Below are 20,149 nucleotides of genomic sequence, written 5' to 3'. Positions count from 1 at the left end.
AAACCCTTGCCTCCGTAGGGGTCCTCAGTTACAAACATGACTCAACTATCTAGTGATTGAAAAATTATCATTCTTTGTAAGCTTTAATAACTGCCTCTCAATTAGAATAGAAAAACGAGGTGTTCGGCACATTTTTTTTTCTTTTTCTTTACATCGAACCAGACAAATTGCCATTTCCATGATCAAATTGCTGGTAATGGCCTTTTACTACTTGGCGTCGCCCTCACTCCAAGAACAGGTCAGCACTCGCCAGCACCTGCCGTGTGGTGAGACGCATACAGTTCCGTGTGGCTGGTGTGTGTTCATCATTTCTTTAATGCGTCTATGTTGAAAAGTGAACGTGAACGCCCTTTGAAAACAACGACAATGTTTATGTGTGCCCATGTTATAAACTCGGACTTCTATATTGTGTAATAGGTCACGCACGAGAGTAAGCAAAATGTCAACAATTCACGGGCAATTTATTCATAGTGCATGATTGTAAAAAAAAAAAAAAAAAAAAAGGAAAACAAATGAAGTGTGCTTGTTACATTTCACGTGATACGAGATGATATTATAAAAGAATACAGTGATTCAGCTTGTGAATTCATACGGGTGGGTCAGGAAGTAGTGGTCCAAAAATTGAGTGCAACATCCAGTCCTCTGTGGGTCAGGTCAGTGTGATCTGTTCCATCACTGGGTAACGTCACCTGTACGTACATATATACCAAACGATGAATACCGATTCATAACTTGAAGAGATGGGGAAAATGTGTACAATGAGAATGAACTCCCGAAAAAAAAATGAGACTAAACAAGTGGTAAAGGATGGAATTAGTGTTTTGGTCATGGAGAACAGTATAATAAAAATATTGTTATTTAGAATGACGGTAATAAGTGCAATATGCGTTTGATATTGAGCACGTGAATCTGGTGAAATTATCGAGAACATTTTTATGTGATTACTTCCCTAAAAGTGTGATCATAAGTGAGGGATGACTGTCATAGCTCTACAACTTACTGGGCGGCGGAAGGTAAGTAACATATTTACCTCTTAATCAACTCGTGTGTTGGCCGGGGTTTCATAATACGTTTATAAGTGACCAAAAAGTACCGACATCAGTGTAACATTCCTGATTTTAAACTCAGTGACACGATTTACCTAAATTACTGCTTAAAACCACGTGATGAACTAATATCATAATTCATATACACGTAAATGGTAAAGGTACACACGAGTTTAACAAATCAACAATATTTTTGTTGAGTATGCTAAAGAGAGCAACATCGTAGCAAAGTCGTACTATTACATAATACTTTCATTTTTATATCCTTAAGGTTAGAATATGTACGTTCATATTGGTCTACCTAAAGATGTATTTATGATTAATGAAATAAGTTTGTTAACCTTAACTCAAAAAGGTGATTAGCCGGTCCCATATATATATTGTAGGTTATTGATGCTCCGTACACGACACTATTAGAAATCGTATTCAATGTTTAAATTGCCAGAAGAGGCGAAACAATATGAACTTTGACTAATATAAAAAAAATGCTGGAATAACATCAACATCGTTGCCATTTTTATTTTTTTCCACTTCTTACCTTATATTTTTGAGTTATACTTATCAACACAATACACAACATGTAATTGTCTTGAAGTTTATTAGTACGTAGTTAATTGCAAACATCATTTTTGAAAACTATTTTCACGAAAATGTCGAAATTCATATTTATTCTGGAAGTACAGTTCCGGCAACTCTTTAGTTGTTGACCAAGGATTATCCAGTAAGTCTAGTATTTACTAGATATCTCTTGATCTTCCTTGGCAGAAATTGTCCCATTGCTTGAGTCTCAGTCCTGAGGTGCTGCCAAGGTGCGTTCACCAGGAGAGGGAGTATTTTATTTCCCTCAAAGTCTTCGCCTTTTTCACTTGATCCCAGGAAGTGAAATTTCAGTGCAGAATTGTAATCCACATTACCATTCTGTTATAAAAATACTGGGAAAGTATCCCAGTGGAATGAATCTTAAATACCAACTGACTAAATGTGGGTAGGATTATTCAGACTTTCTAAAAAGAGAAATGAAAGCAATCGCTAATGTCAGAAACTATTCACTTCATGTTATGTCTCCCCGGATAATACACTCTAAAATTGATGTTACGTACATTTGAAATAATACAATTTAAATGTGCCAGACTTTCAAGGCTTTGAAAGACACAAAAGTGAATCTTAAAGATTTGTTTGAAAGTCTGCAAGTTTCTGAAAATCTAATAAGATATTCAAGAAAAGAATTCCCTGTGAAGGTACGATTAATTGACAGGTAAAGGAGCGGAGTACGCATTAGGTCAATATGATTTTACGTTACAACCTATAAGAATTATACAGGTTTTAGATGTAAGAGAGATCATTTTTACATCATTGAAGATATATCCCGCTTTTAACTCAAGGAAATATAGTCACTTTAATGTACTCATTACACTTAGAAAAAAAAAAAAGTATAGCAGTGAGGGGACGTGGTTACTAGCATTGAATTCTACAATAAACTTGATTCTGATATTAGCATTTCTTTGTGATGAGCAGATCATCTATAAGGCATAGCAGGAAGTTCCTGAAGAGAATAATAAGGTATCACATAAGAATTGTCTTAATCGATAATGTGGTGAAGAAATAGAACAAGAATGCCATAGCCATTCAGTATTTTCAAAAGCTTTGTAATTGAAAAAATCAAAAGCCTGCGATCGTAATCACAGTCACAATTTACACTCAAACAGTTCAAGTATTAGGATATGTACCTGAACACCTTAGATGCACAGGGAAAATATAAAAAACTAAGTTCATGTTACTATCAAAGCTGGGTCTCCCTGGACCTCCACACGGAGAAAGTGATCTTGATGAATCATACAGGAAAAGAGGAAGTGCGGAAAGACGAAGAGATCATTCAATGTGTAAAGGAAGTTAATGTTACGTTGTTCTTCCTTCTCTTGTGTCATAAGTCTTTTGGAACAAGAAAATGTTTGTGCAGGTCTAATGCAATCAGTCCGGTGTTCATTCAACATTGTATATAATAGAACTGAATTTTATAGAAAATAGAAAATTACCGTATATAATCATAGTTCATCAGGGAAATAGATGACGGTATCTCCAGCCTCATCGTCGTAGCTTACTATACTCAAGTTTTCTTCACGGGAAATCACAGACTTCCGGCTGCTGCATTACAATACAGCGGAAGAGGGAGGGATTAACCTTCAGCCGCTCTTAATATACATAATACTTATTTACATACAATTAGGGGCGTTTCCTTGGAAGTGAATTTACTGAATTGTAACCTAGATATGTAAGAATATTATTGTTTTTTTTTTTATAATGCCACCAGTTTGATATATTATTATCGAAAAGGAAATCGCCGGGGAAGAAAATGTAATCTTAAGCATCCACCACTCATCCTGGGAGCATGACTACCAAATTTTAGCCGCTCACCTTTTATGTTCCACAGCTCCTATAGCAGACTACGAGAAACTGCAAATGAACAGCAAGAGAAGTTAAAGATATAATTATGTAAAAGTAGGTAAGAAGACGCATGGAAATTTATAAAGGAAATAATGTTAAAGGTAATGAAAACTTTTTACATTTATGACTACAAGATTTTGAGATGAGTACCATGATTGTAAGCATCCTATTCATACTCAGGTTCAGTTTATTTGCACACATACGCACATGCATGTGTAATGCAAAGACAATCATTTTGTATGTCATTTTATATACTATCAGTAATGAAACAAATACAATCGTGTTGAACTCAACATGTAACTTGATGTGTGTATTATCGCGTAGTAATTTTGTTATTGGAACGAACTCAGTTGTCTTTTACTCACATTCAATCTATTGTTTTTCACAACAAAATTTTACATACTATGTATTATAACATTATAGTATTTCGTAAATATTATATTCACATATACCTTCATAGTTAAAACCAAGTAAATACGATTGTTCAGATATAAGAAAACAGTAAATCGAAAACAAAGTGTCCTAACTATAATATGGCTGACAGACGCGAATCAGCTGATGGAGGCGACTGAGGCGTCAACATCGTCTGTCTTCTGCAATAATGACCTAGATCTTCTTCACTGGGTGCTCCAAGCCTTACCTTACTCATAAGTGAAGGTAGAGTGCCATCATGACTGCTATATCAGTTTGGTGGCATGGCAATGGCATCAAAATGTAGGGCTGAAATGTAAAATGTTTGTGTACCAAGGTGAACTAGTAGGGACAATTTAAGGATAATACCTGGTAATTATCCCTTACTTGTGGTGCTGTGTGATTCTTCTCAAAGGAAAGTAAACCTGGAAGCCAGGATACTGAGTGTCATAGCTGGAATATTGTTTAATACGTATTAGTTCTCAGTATACTGTGGTCGACATGACCACATTTCTCAGTGGCAAATCTCTCACTTTCGATCATATACCGTTTGTGTGATGTATTTATTCTTGTCATCAGTTATGCAGAGACAGTGGGCGTGATGTAAGAGATTTCTGATGTGGTAATTGAAATTATTCGAGATCTGTCGATGTCATGGCCAGAATTAAAAGTCCAAGGTTATAGACACTGTTGGGGAGTATCCTCATCCAGTCTTAAGCTCAGGGATACCACTGGAGAAGTACACTGGAGGAAGTCTGTCGCCACTGACATTACAGTCTGGCTGGGAATTTGAACAAGTCTCTGTGTGGGACAGTTTTGACAAGTGGAGTGACAGCATGACCGGTTGTCAGTTGTGTAGCCTCCTGCAGGACCTGCTCTTCTGGTTATGGAGCCCAGTCCTTGTCTTCCAGCACTCCAGGTGGTCATTGATTGTAGATGTGTTTAGGGAATGAATAGCTGTTGATTCAGTGAATGGTTACTGGTTAACTTGCCCATGGAATTGTGTTTCAACATGTTACGATAAAGTCAAGGGTGTTAATTTTTTACTGGAGAAGTGTGAAAATCTTGTGAAGAGGATAGATTGGTAAAGGATATTACCGTTTCCAGTAAATACTGATGATAATGAAAAATTTATGTAAGAAGACTTGGAAGAGATACAGTTGAAATGAATATCAAACAGGAATCATAGCATTACAGTAATAATGCAGGTATTATTGTGGCATCTGCACTTGGATTATATTTTAATAGCTTTGCCATGACAGCAATGAAGTATTGGCTTTATGTAGTATGAAGATACTGCAAATGATTTATGAACAGTATTGAATTAAACAAACATTGGTAGAAGTTAGCATCTTCAGGCCTTTCATCACAAATTCCAAATTTTTTTTACTTCAACATCATCATTATGATAAATGAATCGGGTAATGAAGATACTGCCTGTTGTCATACGTTTCACATATCTAAACTGGATCAGGTCTTATTGGATTTGGCCTAATGTCAGATGTCTTGAATATTCTTTAATCATTTTGTAAATTTTTAAACGTTTATCAGGCCATCTCTCTCATGACTTCTTTTTATCATTGTTGCATTTAAACAGTCATATTAGTGAAGACATTATCTGTATCATTATTTCCATGAAAAAATAAAGCAATACATTTTCATGTCATTTGGCTTTAATTTTAGCATTTACCCAGCACTGCTTACACTTTTTTTTACAAGAATTCTAACATTAATATTTTGTTTTTTGTAAAGATCACGTTATGTGGTAAAATGAACAGAATTGTCTGTAACTGAGAAAAGTGTGTTGATAGGGGATCCCTCCTGTTAAGGCTCCATTGGCTCACCAGATACAGATGAAGTTATTTTTACCTGCATACATATGTATACGAGTGTATTTGTATATGTGTTTATATATTTGAGTGGGTCTTTCTTTGTCTTGTTTCCTGGTGCTACCTCGCTGATGCAGGAAGCAGCAATCAAGTATGATAATCATAACCTACATCTTGTAGATTTTAGATATATTGCTTGCATCCATTAGGAACATTGTAAACTCCTTAGCAATAAAATCAAAAAAGGATGTGGACAAGTATATGCAACATGTGTCAGATTGGCCAGGTTGTGGTAAATACATAGGCTAACAGGCACTATCCTTAAACAACTTTGCTGAGCGTAGGAATGTGATAACTCGGTCACAGACCAAGTTTTCAGGATAGAAGTGCTTTTGAAAACATGATTAGATACAACTACATTAGGTATTGCAAATCAGAAAACATTTACTTTTTCTTAGGTGTATGTTTAATGGATTCTGGTGAAACCAAACATTATTTAAACTACCCCTTGCCTCTGCTCCATTGTATCCCTGAACTTATGTTTGATGGTAGCTTATGGAAATTTGTGTTCAGGGAGGAATGATGGCCTTTTCTTTATTTCCTGGGAGGGGATATGTTACATTAGTACCGTGCCATGAACTGCCAACTAGTCTGAAGTTTCAGACCTGTATGTTGAGGATTTTTTTCTTCCTAATTAAGTTGAAGTAGGTAGACATTTTGAGCTTTGACATTACTCAAATGCTCATTATCATAATGAGAGTATATCAAAATAATGCTACTTATATCTTATATTTGACGTTGATTAAAAGTTTGTAGTTACCAACATTTAGTTGAATTTGAATCTTTCATTATGTTTCTTCCCATGTATTGCTCGCTCAGGACTAGTTTAAGTCATCACTTTCATTATTTACTAATAATGATAGATATATTTATTGTATGCTGCTTAAATAGATTAGTGATGGGAAAGGGTTATGAAGATCAGGGCAAATGTGGGGTGAATTAATGCAAAAGTGGATGAAACATTTGTAGAATTCAGCAGAACTTTAATGAGACTTCACGTAGATTCCCCCTGTAGGTGAAATTTTTCTTTGTTTTCATTTTATAGTCCAGATATACCCTACACAACCATGATTGCCCCAAATCATCCCCCAAAAAATATAAACATTGCAGGTGTCACTTGGTGGTTAATGGCCTCTGCTGTCTTCTGCACACCAGATTAACATTGCCATATTTCTTCTTTAAATGTTTGGTGCTAGATGAGGTCTCAATAGGTTCTGTTGATCTCTACAAGGGTTTTACCTAGTTTTAGACGAACCCCGCATGTACCCTGATCTTCATATCCCTCCACACCATCACCTTATGTATCATCACAATACAAGAATTAAGCTCAAAATAATGTAGCACCAGTCTAAATCACTTCTACTAAGTTTAAAGTCCATTGATATACATATTTTCCGAATTCATAGTTAATTTTGTGGTGTCTTTAAGCTTATACATTACTAAAGTCTTCCACTTCGAGGTAAGACATCCTGATCTTACCTTCAGCCAATCTGTCAGGTCAGACCTAGTTTCACGAGTAAATATTTTCACATCATGGTTCAGGTTCCATGCTTCCTTAGCTTAGGTTGTTTGATGGAATTCATTAAGGAATTTTTAAACTCTCGACCTGTTGAGATTGGAGCCTTCTTTGTATTTTGAGAGGGAGGAGATAATGAGTAAAGGAAATTTTTGCAACACCATTTTGGAAAGGCTGAAATTGTTTATATATCGCTACCTCGCAGACGCGGGAGACAGCGACAAAAAAAAAAAAAAAAAAAAAAAAAAAAAAAAAATCTCTTGACTCATGAAGACTAAGTTTTCAGTATAGACCTTTTTTTTTTTTTTTTTGTATACACCAAACACCTATCTTTTTTTCCTCATGTTTTCATTTGTTTCCATTTCCTTTTTAGACTTTTCTTTTTCCTTTTACCCTTTCTGCATGGCTTTGAAGAGAATCTCTGTCCATGAGTAGAGCTTTTGACATAAACAATAGTAGGTACATGGGAGAGTTTTGAAATTTTACTGGGAATCTCTTGGAACTATTGCAAAGGTAGTAGGTATTTATAGCACGTTAGGGAATTATAGACTGTAAACCTAGTTACAAGGATAGTAGAATCTGAAGAGCATGTTGATGATGAAAATGTATTTTGTTAGGAGTAAGATTAAAAGTAACATTATCCCAGCCAGTAATGGTCAAGATGATGAAAATGTATTTTATTAGGAGTAAGATTAAAAGTAACATTATCCCAGCCAGTAATGGTCAAGACCCTAGATTTATTGATGATTGAATATAATGTAGACTGACCTAAAGAGTAATGCAGTCGAGTCTTTGGTTAAGCAAGGAGAGAGTTCTTAGTAGTGCTTCAAGACAGGGGATTCTGCAAAGTGCAGAGAGATGAAGGATCAGGATATAGTAGATTAGAGATACTATGGAATATACCATGGAGAATTATGAAGGTAAATGCAAGGGACTCAGCCAAAGTGCTGTTTGTTGTCTGTGTTGCCACTATGTTGGCAGGAATACATTTAAGAAATTCTGTGGAGGTAGTGAGAATTACTCTAAAAATTTAAAAGAAAAAAATAACATTTATATTTTGTGGAATGAACCTAGAATACGTAACCAACTTGTCTGTTGTTACCTGTAAAAGTATCGTAGATACTGATAGAAGTGGCATGAAATGCAGATGAACAATTACTAAGAATTCTTCTGGGAAGTAAGCCTATTTACTAGAGGTATACCACAATTCAGTTTGATGTGTGTGAACTGCAGATGAACAGTTACTAAAGAGCATTCCCCAGGGATGGAAGCTTATTTCCCAGAGATATACTGCAACTCAGTTTGATCGTCCAATCATAGATAGCTATCAGAAGTGATAAAGGCACTTCAGGATTATCAGTGAGTTTTTAGACAACAGATTAAGTTGGGAATACAGTGGGAAATGACAAAGAATATGTATGAGTAGAATGAGTATCATTTAAGAAAATGAAAGGCAGATTGTTATTTGGAAACACAGTACAAGGGTTTTGTTTTGTTTTATCAATTTATTACACCCAGGGAGGGGAGCATGTTTTAGAAAATTATGCCATAATTTTGGAATACATGTGTTCAGCATGAGCCATGTTGCTCTATAGGGCTGGAGAATGAGTTGCATATAATTTTGAGATACTGATGAACCCATGAATCTCATTTATTGAAAATTGATTTAGCATCTTGGATTTTACTGTTATCTCTCCAAGATTATTGAGCATGCATAAGTCTAGCTATACAAGGAGTAAACATTCAAGAAATTTTGAAGAAAGGTGTTCTAGATCAAATGATCAACTTTGCATATAGTAACAATATGCAAAATTAACTTTTGTGGATACAAGTTAGTATGTAGATTATTTTCTGTGCCGGATGCCAAACATGGTTTCGAAAGGCACACAATCAGTTTTACAGTACAGTACAAAGCACTTTAGAAATTATTGACATTGGTTTTAACCAATTTACAGGTGCAGGATGGAGGCAGAGAAAGTAATGGAGTTCATCTCCCACACTCAAGCTGACCCAGTCCTTGCTCGACACATTCTGCAGAGTAAGTTATGTTGTTGTAATAGGTACCTGAGATGGCATTTATCTTTTCATTCATGATGTAGTTCATGAAAATTTAGAGTTAGTCAGTGTTTCATTTGTTTGACAGTCAAACCAACATACAGTATGCTTCAGAAAATGATCTAATTTTTGTTGATGAATTTTTGATGTTTGAACATGTGTTATTGATTGAATATTTTTGCTTGTACTGCCCTGCTTTGATAGTGGGCAACAGTAAGAGAAAGATTTGGTATTCTTATTTTTTCCAGATAGATGGTAGTGATTAGATATTTGATTTGATGATACATATTCATTGTATTCGGCCTCACATGATATTCATTTTTTAGACTGAAAAACAAGTGAATATTTCAGAGATGTATTAGTATAGGCATTTTCACTTTTCAAGTTATACCATTTTCTGATATTTTGAAAAAATGGCTTTCGTGAACAAGTAGATTTATCAGCATTAATTAACTTTCAGGTGAGAACTGGGATGTGAAGGCCGCTGTACAGCAATTTTCGGTGCTAAGAGGGGCCAGTCCCTTCCATCACTCAGGGCTGGTGCGATCTGCTCCCCCCAACTTCAAATCTTCAGTTAAACCTCCTGTAGCTCCCAAGCCTGTCTTTGACCATAAGCCTATATCTGATCTTAGACATATAGCTGATGGAAGAACCTCATGTGGTTCTAAGTTGGCTCCTCTCCCACCCCCTAGAGTGAGAAAAGTTGGTCAACCTAAGCTACATCATGATGGACAGTCTGCGGCACCAGTCTCATCACATGTTCTGCCTCCAGTGGATCCAAATATGCTTCCTGTAGCAAATATTCTGGTTGATCCTTATCATCAGAAAAGCACCAACAGTGCACGGGTCAGTAGTTTACCACCTATACAAAAAAGTTCCAGCAGTGTGAACCATTCTGAAAACTCTTGTCACGGATCAGATTTCTGCTCTTCTCTCTGTATGACCTCAGTGGCAACAGCTATAGTGCCTAGTATAAATAAATATCCGTCAAAACCGCAAAGTGGAAGTGCAAAGAATGCCCTTCTTATTGAAAAAGTTCGTGGCACGTCAGCAAGCCTTCTGGAGAGCCAAAAGAACTCTGCACATGAGGGCACCACCAGGGCTTCCTCCATGCCACACAACTCTGCCAATCCTTCGCAAATAACCATTAATAGTAGATGTATAATAAGTGTCAATAATCCCAATAATAATGCCAATAAAAACAATAACATATATTTAGATGATTACTCACCATCATCTGTGAATGACTCAGGAACTCTTTCCTCTGCAAGCCAGACAACGAACAGTGTTTATAATGCTTCGCTTTACTCATCACCACCTTTCTCAACTATGCAGGCTGCTTCCAAAGACTCGTCGCCATACCCATCATCAGCTGTGCCTTCTGCCACTGGTCCGTCGAGTGTGATTATATCCTCAAACACTAATAGCATTGACACGTATAAGAAAGACTCAAAGGTAGTACGAATAATAGGTGTAGATGCTCCAAAGGATTACCTTTGTCCTCCTGGCTCTAATGAAATAAGTGATCGGGAGACTAACTGTATATGTGACTGTCAAGAATCTCGTTTGCCAGAGCAAAATGCTAATAAAGAACCTGAATTAATTGATGGTGATGTTCTAAAAAGTTTAAAGATAGGAAAGAAATCTATAGGTGATGATGAAGTAGATAAGATATTGAGGCCTGAGGTAGCCAGTCTTACCGCCTCAGGATCAGGACCTTCACTTTCTGCCCCATGCTCACCTGCCAAGCCACTTCTACGGAAAACTGAAGCAGTTGATTTGGAAGAATATGATTATTGTGAGTATTTCCTTTTTTACACTCAACAAGTTAGATATTATATAATCACTTTTTTATTTGAATATTCTTTTTATGTCCCGTCCTTCTGTTAAGTAATTTAGTGTTAGATATGGGATTATCACTTTTGATAGTTATGACAATTTTATTTTCATGTGTCCTTTGATATTTTAAACATTTTCAGTGATATACTAGTTTTAACTTTATGTACTGGTAAATATATTAAGGGCTGGTTATTTTAGCCAAGTGTAGCAGTCTGTCTTTTCTGGATATTTTAGTACTTTCTGAGACCTCCTATGGGAGCTATTCTTTTTCATTTTTGTTATGGGTATAATGTCTTCCACTTTGAAAATGCTTTTGTTCTCATCATTGACCTCCTTGCATATCTTTTGTCATTCTCTCTAAGTCTTTCCTTTGAATCCCACAGCCTGATTAGTTGCTCTTTCACTTACAGTTTTCTCCTGATGAATTAATAGAAATGCTTTCAGTTATCATCTTGCTAGTCCACAACATTTTTTTCAATGCTTCACTGTTCCTCATTTCTTATCAAGCAGTCCTCATCTCTTTATCTTAAATACTCTTCAAATGCTGGCTGGCTGGAATACTACTTATATTTCCTTCACAGTATATTCGTAAACTAGTTTGCCTTTTGATGTCTTCATTGAACCACATCCCCTTTTTAACTTTCTATCTGTAGTAGCAGTTAATGGTACCCTTGTTCATGTTCCTTATTATAAACATCATGGAATCATCCATGGTAATGATATTCATCATGGCTACAGAACTCTTATTTCCTTATTCATTTTTCCAAGAAAGTATTTCATCTTTGTTTTATATCATCATTTATTTCACATTCAAACTCATGCTTTACATGATCAATTTTTTGAACTGACATATCACATCTGATGTCATCAATTTCCTTATGCATGAACAAAAGATTTAGTAATGATGGTGTACCAGATCCTCTTGATTCTAGCAAGCACAGTGACATGGGAAACTAAATTCTTTCATTCTTTCTATAACTTGAATCCCCCATTATTACACCTTAACAATTTTTGAGGAGTGTGTATTTTACTGTATCATATACCATTCTGATTGTTTATTTTCATTTTTTTACGTTTGTATATTTGATCTGGTTCTTTGAAAGCTCAGGTTCTTTGAAATTCTTTAGAGAAGAATTATGAATGATCTCCACTGTTGCACTATTTTTTTTCCTGTAGTAACTCTTTCCATTATGGACTGTTTCAGTGGGCCATCTTACAATATGTGTGAGTGGGTGTGTATGTAATGCATATCGTGGCCTGTAGTTGTTCTAACTTTGCACCTTTCAGAGAACTGTTTTGAGTCTACATCATCAAGCTGGTTTAGAAGCTTAAAGGTTGTGATCTGGTCTTATGATTAATCTCTGGTTCAGTTGTAGTCAGCAGTTGCATTGCTTCTCAGGCATTTGAATGTTTTTTGTGTCTGATGTTTATCCATAATGTTTTACACTTCCTTTTCTATAAAACTTTTACTGCATAATGTTCAGTTTTGAAATAGCTCAATTCCATACCATTCATGTTCATCAGCTCATCCCATTGTTGCCTAAAGTATAGAAATCTTTCTTTAGTATTTGTAACCTTTGCAACATCATCTCCATGTGTAAAACATTCCATTCTGCTATCAATTGTCCTCTCTTTGAAAAGCTTGTTCGTATATGAAATAAAAGCAGTGGTGAAGGTACACTTCCCTGTCTAACACATATATATACCTATTTGTAATTACAGTCCCTATTTGTACTGTATGGGAAGGGAGTTCTTCACTAGTCAAACCCTATCCCTTGAGTGTTATTCTTTTTATCACATAACTTTTTAAACAGGTGTACAGTCTGCATCTATAATTTCACCATTCGGTTTATTTAATTTATCCACTATTATACAATGAAATTACATTTTGCACCTTTTCTAACAAGCTTCTTGCTTGATTTTATGTTATTGCCTGTGGTTGTTCTAGCCCTGTGTCTTTTAAAGAGCTATACTCTTAACTTCATCATTAAGTTAGGTTGAAAACGTAAAGATTGTGATCAGGTTGCTCTTTTTCCTCCATGGTGGGCAAAATTAAGCCCCCTAGCCTTTTCATGTAATTAAGCTATCTTAATTCTGGCATTATCTTTATCTCCCTCAAACTTCCTGTCAGACCATCCTACCCCACTGCATAGATTCTGGTGTGTGCTCTTGATGGCGTATATCAATTTGTCTGATAATTTAAATTCTCTGACAGCTTCCTGCTTGATTTCCTTTGGATGGAGTCATATGCCTTTTTCCAGTCCAGATAGCTTTCATACTACTGGCACTCATATTCTGCTTCTCTCTAGATACATCCTCAGTGCTGAAATTTGTTCTTTAACTCTGTTTTCAGGACAAAACATGATAAACATTTTTGGACGATCCATCCTTCTCCAATTATAAATGTCTCCAGTGCTTTTCTAAACCACAATTTTGTGTGGAGAACTTCAGGGTAAACCTTTTTGGACAGTCCATCCTTCCTCCAGTTATAAATGTCTCTCCAGTGCTTTTCTAAATCGCTATTATGTGTGGATAACTTCAGGGTGATTTTTGGAGAACTGTGATTTGGACATATTTTCAATCACCTTTCTTTTCATTGGCTTAGGAAATCAGTGATTCATTTTTTGCTACTTCCTCCAATCTTTGAGCAAATATCAAATCCTAAGCAGCCACTCCACTGGCTTCTATAGTACCTTTTGTTGGGATGAAACATGGTTCCTATTATTTTTCATAGACATCGAAGATTGTTGTACTTCCTCTCCTGTTATTTTTCTCTGTCCTATCATCACTTTTTTCGGTAAGGGCATATCAACTTTAATTAAGAAACTCAACATGATGGCTCATCCAGGTCTATATTTTATTATAACCCATGATGTAAGGAGGATTATCTGTACCCTAGCTTTTCTTTGAAACCTGACATTAGAGGAAATCAGCAGAAGAGGTCTTTAGCATTCATCAAACACCTTCATCATGTGGTTCCTTGGGGTAGACACAATAGATCTACCTTGTATGGTGCAGAATTCCTCTTTCAAGAGAGTCTATTACTGTCGTGCTGCTGGATCATGTTTAGAAGGTATTTATTTCCATCTTCGAGTGTTGTCTTCTCACATGAAGGACTTTTCTCTTAACTCTTCCTCAATCTTGAGGTATGCACTCATTGCTAGTGGGTCAAACCAGTAGAGAAGAGAAAAGTGAGCTTTAAACCCACCTTCCTTCCTTTCTTTACCCATACCTTTTCCAGTGATGATCAGTTTTAGGTTGATGCATGTGATTTCTGAATGCTGAGCTGCTTGATAGATTATTTCCTTGAAGCGAGTGTATCAGTGATGTCATGATTATAACAGACCTTATTAGTTGAAGGTGGGCCTAAGGCAAGTGAATTGAGGATTCCATGGGTTAGTGATTACCAGCATGCAGGGAGAGAACTAGTGCTCCTCCAGTCATTAGAAGGTCCTAACCCATAGATAACCAAGAGCTGTCTCATTGCTCATGGGACACTACCTCGAGAAAATATTTTTCATACGTCAGAACCTACATTTTTTATAGTGATCTGCACCATCCCATGCTCTTGTAGCTTTTGGCCATACTGTATGTCAGCTCTTTTATTATATTGAAATTTTCCTTTAGACCATGGCTATTTCTGTCCAATACATCTTCCTTTCCATTCCTTTATCTCCTTTTACGTTATTTCTTTGTATCTTGTATTTTGTTCTACTCTTTCTCACTTTCACATAAAATCATGAGAGTATACTTTCTCCATACTACATGGTATTTCTCTTCAGCTTTATTTCCTGCTTGCAGTTCAGCTGGAGGGGGATTTGGTTAAGGAGGTATCTTTGATTTATTAACCTTTTTCTCCCACAACTAAGATTATGTCTACAGATAACTTCATCTTAGACCATTAGATCCCTTGTTATCTATCCTTCCCATATATTCTCATGTCCTCTGTCCAATCACCAAAATGGTTTGGAATCATACAAATGCTACTTTTCCCTCTTCAGGTCATTAGGTTGCTCTGAATTTGTTAGATGATAGGGTGGTGCATGTGAAGTATGAGATGAAGTTTTATGTGAAGTGAAAGTACATATGAATACTTATGTGAAAAGAGAGATGGTTGTGAAAGCCTTGCATAAGATGAAGCGTGGCAAAGCAACAGGAGTGAATAGGATTGCTGTTGAGTTTCTTTAGAAAGTGGACAACATTTGTTGTTTGGTTAGTCAGGCTTTTCACTGTTTGTATGGCCCAAGGGAAGGTGTCTGGGGACTTTCAGAATACTTCTATAGTGTCTTAGCATAACACATGGGGATGAAAGTAAATACTCAAATTGCAGAGGAATAAGTTTGTTGAGTATACATGGTGAGGTATATGGGAGAGTGGTGGTTCAAAGGATGATGACGTACACCGAGTATATGACTGGGGAGGAGCAGTGTAACTTCTGGAGTGGTACAGCATGTGTGAACCAGGTGTTTGCTTTGAAGAATTATGTGAGAAATACTTGGAGAAAGAGAGGGATCTGTAAGTTGTATGTGTGTACATTGAGAAAGGATATGATAGGGTTGACAAAGAGGCCATGTGGAAGGTGTTATGATGATTTTGTATGGGAGGAAAGTTACTCTGTGCTATAAGAAGTTTTTTCCAGGATTTAAATGTGTGAAAAGGAGGGTTATTGATTCCCAGTTAAGTTGGATCTGTGTTAATATGGGTGATGTCACAATGGCTGTTTGATATGTTTATGGACAAGGTAGTTAAGGAGGTAAATGGGAGGGTCTTGGAGTCAGGGGTAGGTCTACAGTGTGCTAGGGATAGGAGAAACCTGAAAGATGATTCAGTTGCTGTTTGCAAATAAAGTGAATCTGGTGGCAGACTTGAAAGAGAAACTGAAGAAGCCAGTATCTAAAGTAGGTGAATGAGTGAAAGGAGGAAGTTGGGGGTGGTTTTGATGTTGACCGTGTGGGAGTTCATTACACGAAAATACATCAAATAACTCATGTCATTCAAAACCTATGCCTAAATTTCCTCTGCAGCCGGTTGGTCTGGTTCCACTATGATATATAGTGTTCTTGTATTTCTGAAATAAGTGCCAGCGAACAGTGCCAGTGAGTTGACTGGAAAATCTTTCACGTGCTTCTTGAAATGATGCCACCGAGAAATAATTTCTCTACTCTTGGGTCCTCATAGTACCGTGAAAGAGAAGGAAAAGTGTGAACTGATAGTACACAGTGATTTTATTGAAGCATTGAACAAAGTGAGTAAAGAAAATCTTTCAGCAGAACTATACCACAGATGAGCCATAAACTTGAATGCCTGTGACACACAGGACCAAGACATTGGTATCTGCAACAGGTATTTTTTGTAAATCATGAACTTAAAGCCAAGTCAGGAAAATATGTATGATGAATTGATTTGTTTTGAATAACCATTTGGGATTAGAAATGTATAATGAACATGTGTAAAGAGAGAAGAAAACTTGAGAGTTATCCCTTCCCCCTCGGGTCTCTGGTCGGGGGGGAACATATATAACAGCATGCTTCAACCTGGGACTGTAGATAAACAAAGGAGAATGAATTGTATGATAACAGAGAAAGAAGAAAGAGAAATGATTGAACCACAAGAGAAAAAATAAAGGAGGAAATATATAAATGGTGAAAACTGACCAATGGAATACTCAGAAAAATATTGATACACTTTGTTGCTGAAAAGGAGGAAGATGACTTTCAGTGAACAGAGTGTAAATGTTGATGTACAAGTAAGCCATACTGGGAGAAAACACAATAGTTTTGATAACAGTAGTGGTAGTAAAGATGATCATGATAAAATTGTATTAAAAAGATTAAAGAATAATGTAAATTAAAATCTCTGTGGGGACATTGGCTCGCCATATCTCCCACTTTAGGTAGAATTTGTTTATGTGTATATAGTTGTTGAGGTATAAACATGGGAAGGTAAGTATATTAAAAGAAATACTAAGAACACCCTAAACAGGAAACTTGTTTATCGTATAAGAAAACCTATCACATCAACTGTGTGAACATGAATTGTAACATGATCAAAAATGTCAGAAATGCTTTACAGGCAGATGGTGTGTGTTCATTACATTCTGCAAACTCACATCTTGTTGCATTTGAAGATACTAATTGGGAGTCTAAGGTGGATAAGGAAAAGTGTGCTGAGTCATCACTGGGACTTCACTTGGAATGTAGGCTCAGACAAAAATTCAGAAATGGGAAATGCTGTAATAGAGTGATCTGAAGGCTCCAAGGCTCTGACATAGCTGTTGAGGGAGAGTTCAATATGGAATTTTGTGTTGAAAGTGGAAGTCAGGAATTTCAACCACAGACAGAGCACAGGAGACAATTCCATTTAGGTATGAAAGGAGAGAGAGAAAGTGGAAGCCAGGAAATGGAAAGCACGGACATAATTATAGAAAGAGAAACACAAACTCAGGTATAGAAGTAGAGGGTGAGAGTGGAGGCCAGGAAACTTTTAGCACACGTGTGGGTGCAGAAGGAGACAGAGGTGGTGGCTAAAATATGGAAAGAGTGGAGGGGGAAGAAAGTGGGAGCCAGAAACTCTCTCGGCCTGGCCGTGGATATGAAGAGTGTGAGACATGACGCAGTGAAAGAACAACAGGTCCGAGGATACATTTACTCTGTAGATAAGAGAGGAAGGAAAATTGCATGCAAGACTGAGGAAAATATAAGTTTAGATATACCGTAGAAATGTTTGGACTTGGGTAAGAGGGATACATTCCGATATGTGGAAAGCTGTAGATTGTACATCCAGAAATGTGCAAATCATCACTTAAGAGATTAGATGCTGCTTGAGTGAGTACTTTGAGGGTCATCACCAATGTTGGTTCACTTTCCCTCTTCTATAGGTATTACTTTGGTTTTTGCATCTGAGAGCTGGCTGCTTTTGTGCACCCACTGCAAGCTAGACCATGCAATACTTGGCTAGCTGCAGCATCACATGTTTACTGTGTGGCCATTGGTAACTCAAGTGTGAGCGGTTTTGAAACTGTTTCTTTCTGTACATGTCAAAGCTTTGGAACTTTCTACCTTCTCATGTCTTTCCCAATAACTATGAACTAGCACTTTTAAAAGACAGGTTTTTCACTTCTAAAATTTGTAAATACTCTCCCTTTGTCTCTTCTTTTTCCCTTTCATAATCCTCTGTATATTTCAAGTAAGACTTGGCCTTAATGTGAACTTTCCTCTGTGACTGGAGCTTCCAGCTTAGAAAAAATATATCAAGGACAATAAGACATATCCCTCAAGCACATCACAATGCATGTCCTGTTTTAGTCATAGACGCAAGACCAAACAGAGGCAGAGAAGAACTATCAGAAGAGAAAATGGTACTGATTTCCCTCTTCCGAATGTTGAAAAAAACTGGAGGCACTCTACCAAGTTCAGCAGAACAGAACATATAAACAAAACAAAAAAAGAGGGACTGGCAATGTAACATCGTTAATGCATGCCAATGTACAGGGACTTAAGGACTTAATCACATAAAACAAATGAGTCAGATGCAGTATTTGCAGTCATCACTTAAACACACACTGTTCCCAAACTACAGTCTGTGCAGATGCAGAGTTGGACTGCATGTAATAGATGCTCATACAACAATCCCCAACTTCTCAAGTGTTGTTGTACAAGCGCTCTCATTCAAAGCTGAAAACCCAAATCTGGTCATTGTATTACACTACAGATCATAGAGGTCAAGAATCTAGGCTGTGGAAATGAGCCATTAGAAAGGGGCATGTTGTACAGCTAGGAAGAATGAAGAAAAAGTGATGGGGTGTATGAGAAATTTGGTATAGCAGGGAATGCAAAGGGAACAAATTGTGGAATAGTAGAGTGGATGAAAGGTACTTCAAGGTGGTTTAGGCATGTGGAAAGAATACAAGATGAGGAGTTTACAAGGAGAGTTTAAGATAGTACTGTATGATTAAAGGGGTTGACGTGAGAGGAAGACCACATGTGACATGGGGTAATAGAGTGGATGAGTACTGAAGGTAGAGAAATGGTGGAAAAATGCCTGGAATGGTATATGCAGGTGAGGCTTGTAAGTACAGGGATATGAGGAGACTTTTGCCATGGCCACCTCCTTGATGAGCATTAGAGATATAGGTAGATAGATAGATAGATATAGACCACCAGATGCAAAGCCTTAAGAATTTACAGAACAATTAAGAAACATAGAATCATGTCTAGACCTCCTTCGAAACTAATCCTAAATGCTCTGTCTTAGGAGACTTCAACCTTCCTCATGTTAAATGGAGACAGGCAGGAAATAACAGCATAGCAGAATCTGTTGACACTGGAAGTATCTCAGACATACAGCTGAAAAGAGGAGTTATTCAAAGTGGAAAATTCTCCTTCATGCAACTGATAACAAAACCATCCAGAAAAAATAACACTCTAGGCGTATTTTTTACAAATAATGTGGCCCTAATATATGACATTACCGTCTCAAACACCCTATACTCTGGCTACAACCTAATTGAAATAAAAGCACTTTTAAATGCTGAATCATATGGATAGAATACATGTAACAATGGAGGTGTTATCATTGCTCTCCATTTAGTAGCAGACAGATGAATTGGAAGGTTATGGACAGTGATCAAAAGCAATACAGAATACTGGTCAGACACAGATGCAATTGTAAACCAGTTGAATAATGTGAAGGACCTCAGAGTAATAATGTCTAATGACTTAACCTTCAGTGAACACAACAGGACAGCAGTAGGCTCCTGCAGATGGTTGGTAGGCTGGATCTCACAGACCTGTCTTCAAGGGAAGAAAGATTAATTATTATATTATTCATGGTGGCACAGGAACTAAATTGATTTTTGAGGCTATACTCCTTGGAGTGCAGTTTGAAGAGGTATATCATCATCTATGCTGGAAAATCCTTGAAGTTATGGTTCCCAGCTTACAATTGGTAAT

At 36.8% G+C, this 20,149-nt stretch overlaps 1 protein-coding gene across 2 annotated transcripts in view; it reads left to right on the top strand.

Moving 5' to 3' along the window:
• Window positions 1-245: 245 nt before the first annotated feature.
• LOC139750174 (uncharacterized) overlaps window positions 246-20,149 on the top strand; it is a 79,990-nt gene continuing 60,086 nt past the window's right edge. Inside the window, exons 1-3 of one of the 2 annotated variants that reach the window (XM_071664551.1) lie at window positions 246-1,013; window positions 9,260-9,342; window positions 9,820-11,157. In XM_071664551.1, the coding sequence (XP_071520652.1) occupies window positions 9,267-9,342; window positions 9,820-11,157 (1,414 nt within the window). In that variant the 5' untranslated portion in view covers window positions 246-1,013; window positions 9,260-9,266. Of the gene's footprint in view, window positions 1,014-4,009; window positions 4,146-9,259; window positions 9,343-9,819; window positions 11,158-20,149 lie in introns of those variants that run through there. The other variant, XM_071664561.1, reaches the window with a different exon arrangement.

This window comes from Panulirus ornatus, chromosome 1 (assembly GCF_036320965.1).
Source record: "Panulirus ornatus isolate Po-2019 chromosome 1, ASM3632096v1, whole genome shotgun sequence".
Lineage (NCBI taxonomy): Eukaryota > Metazoa > Arthropoda > Malacostraca > Decapoda > Palinuridae > Panulirus > Panulirus ornatus.
This window is presented reverse-complemented; position numbering and strand designations above follow the sequence as displayed.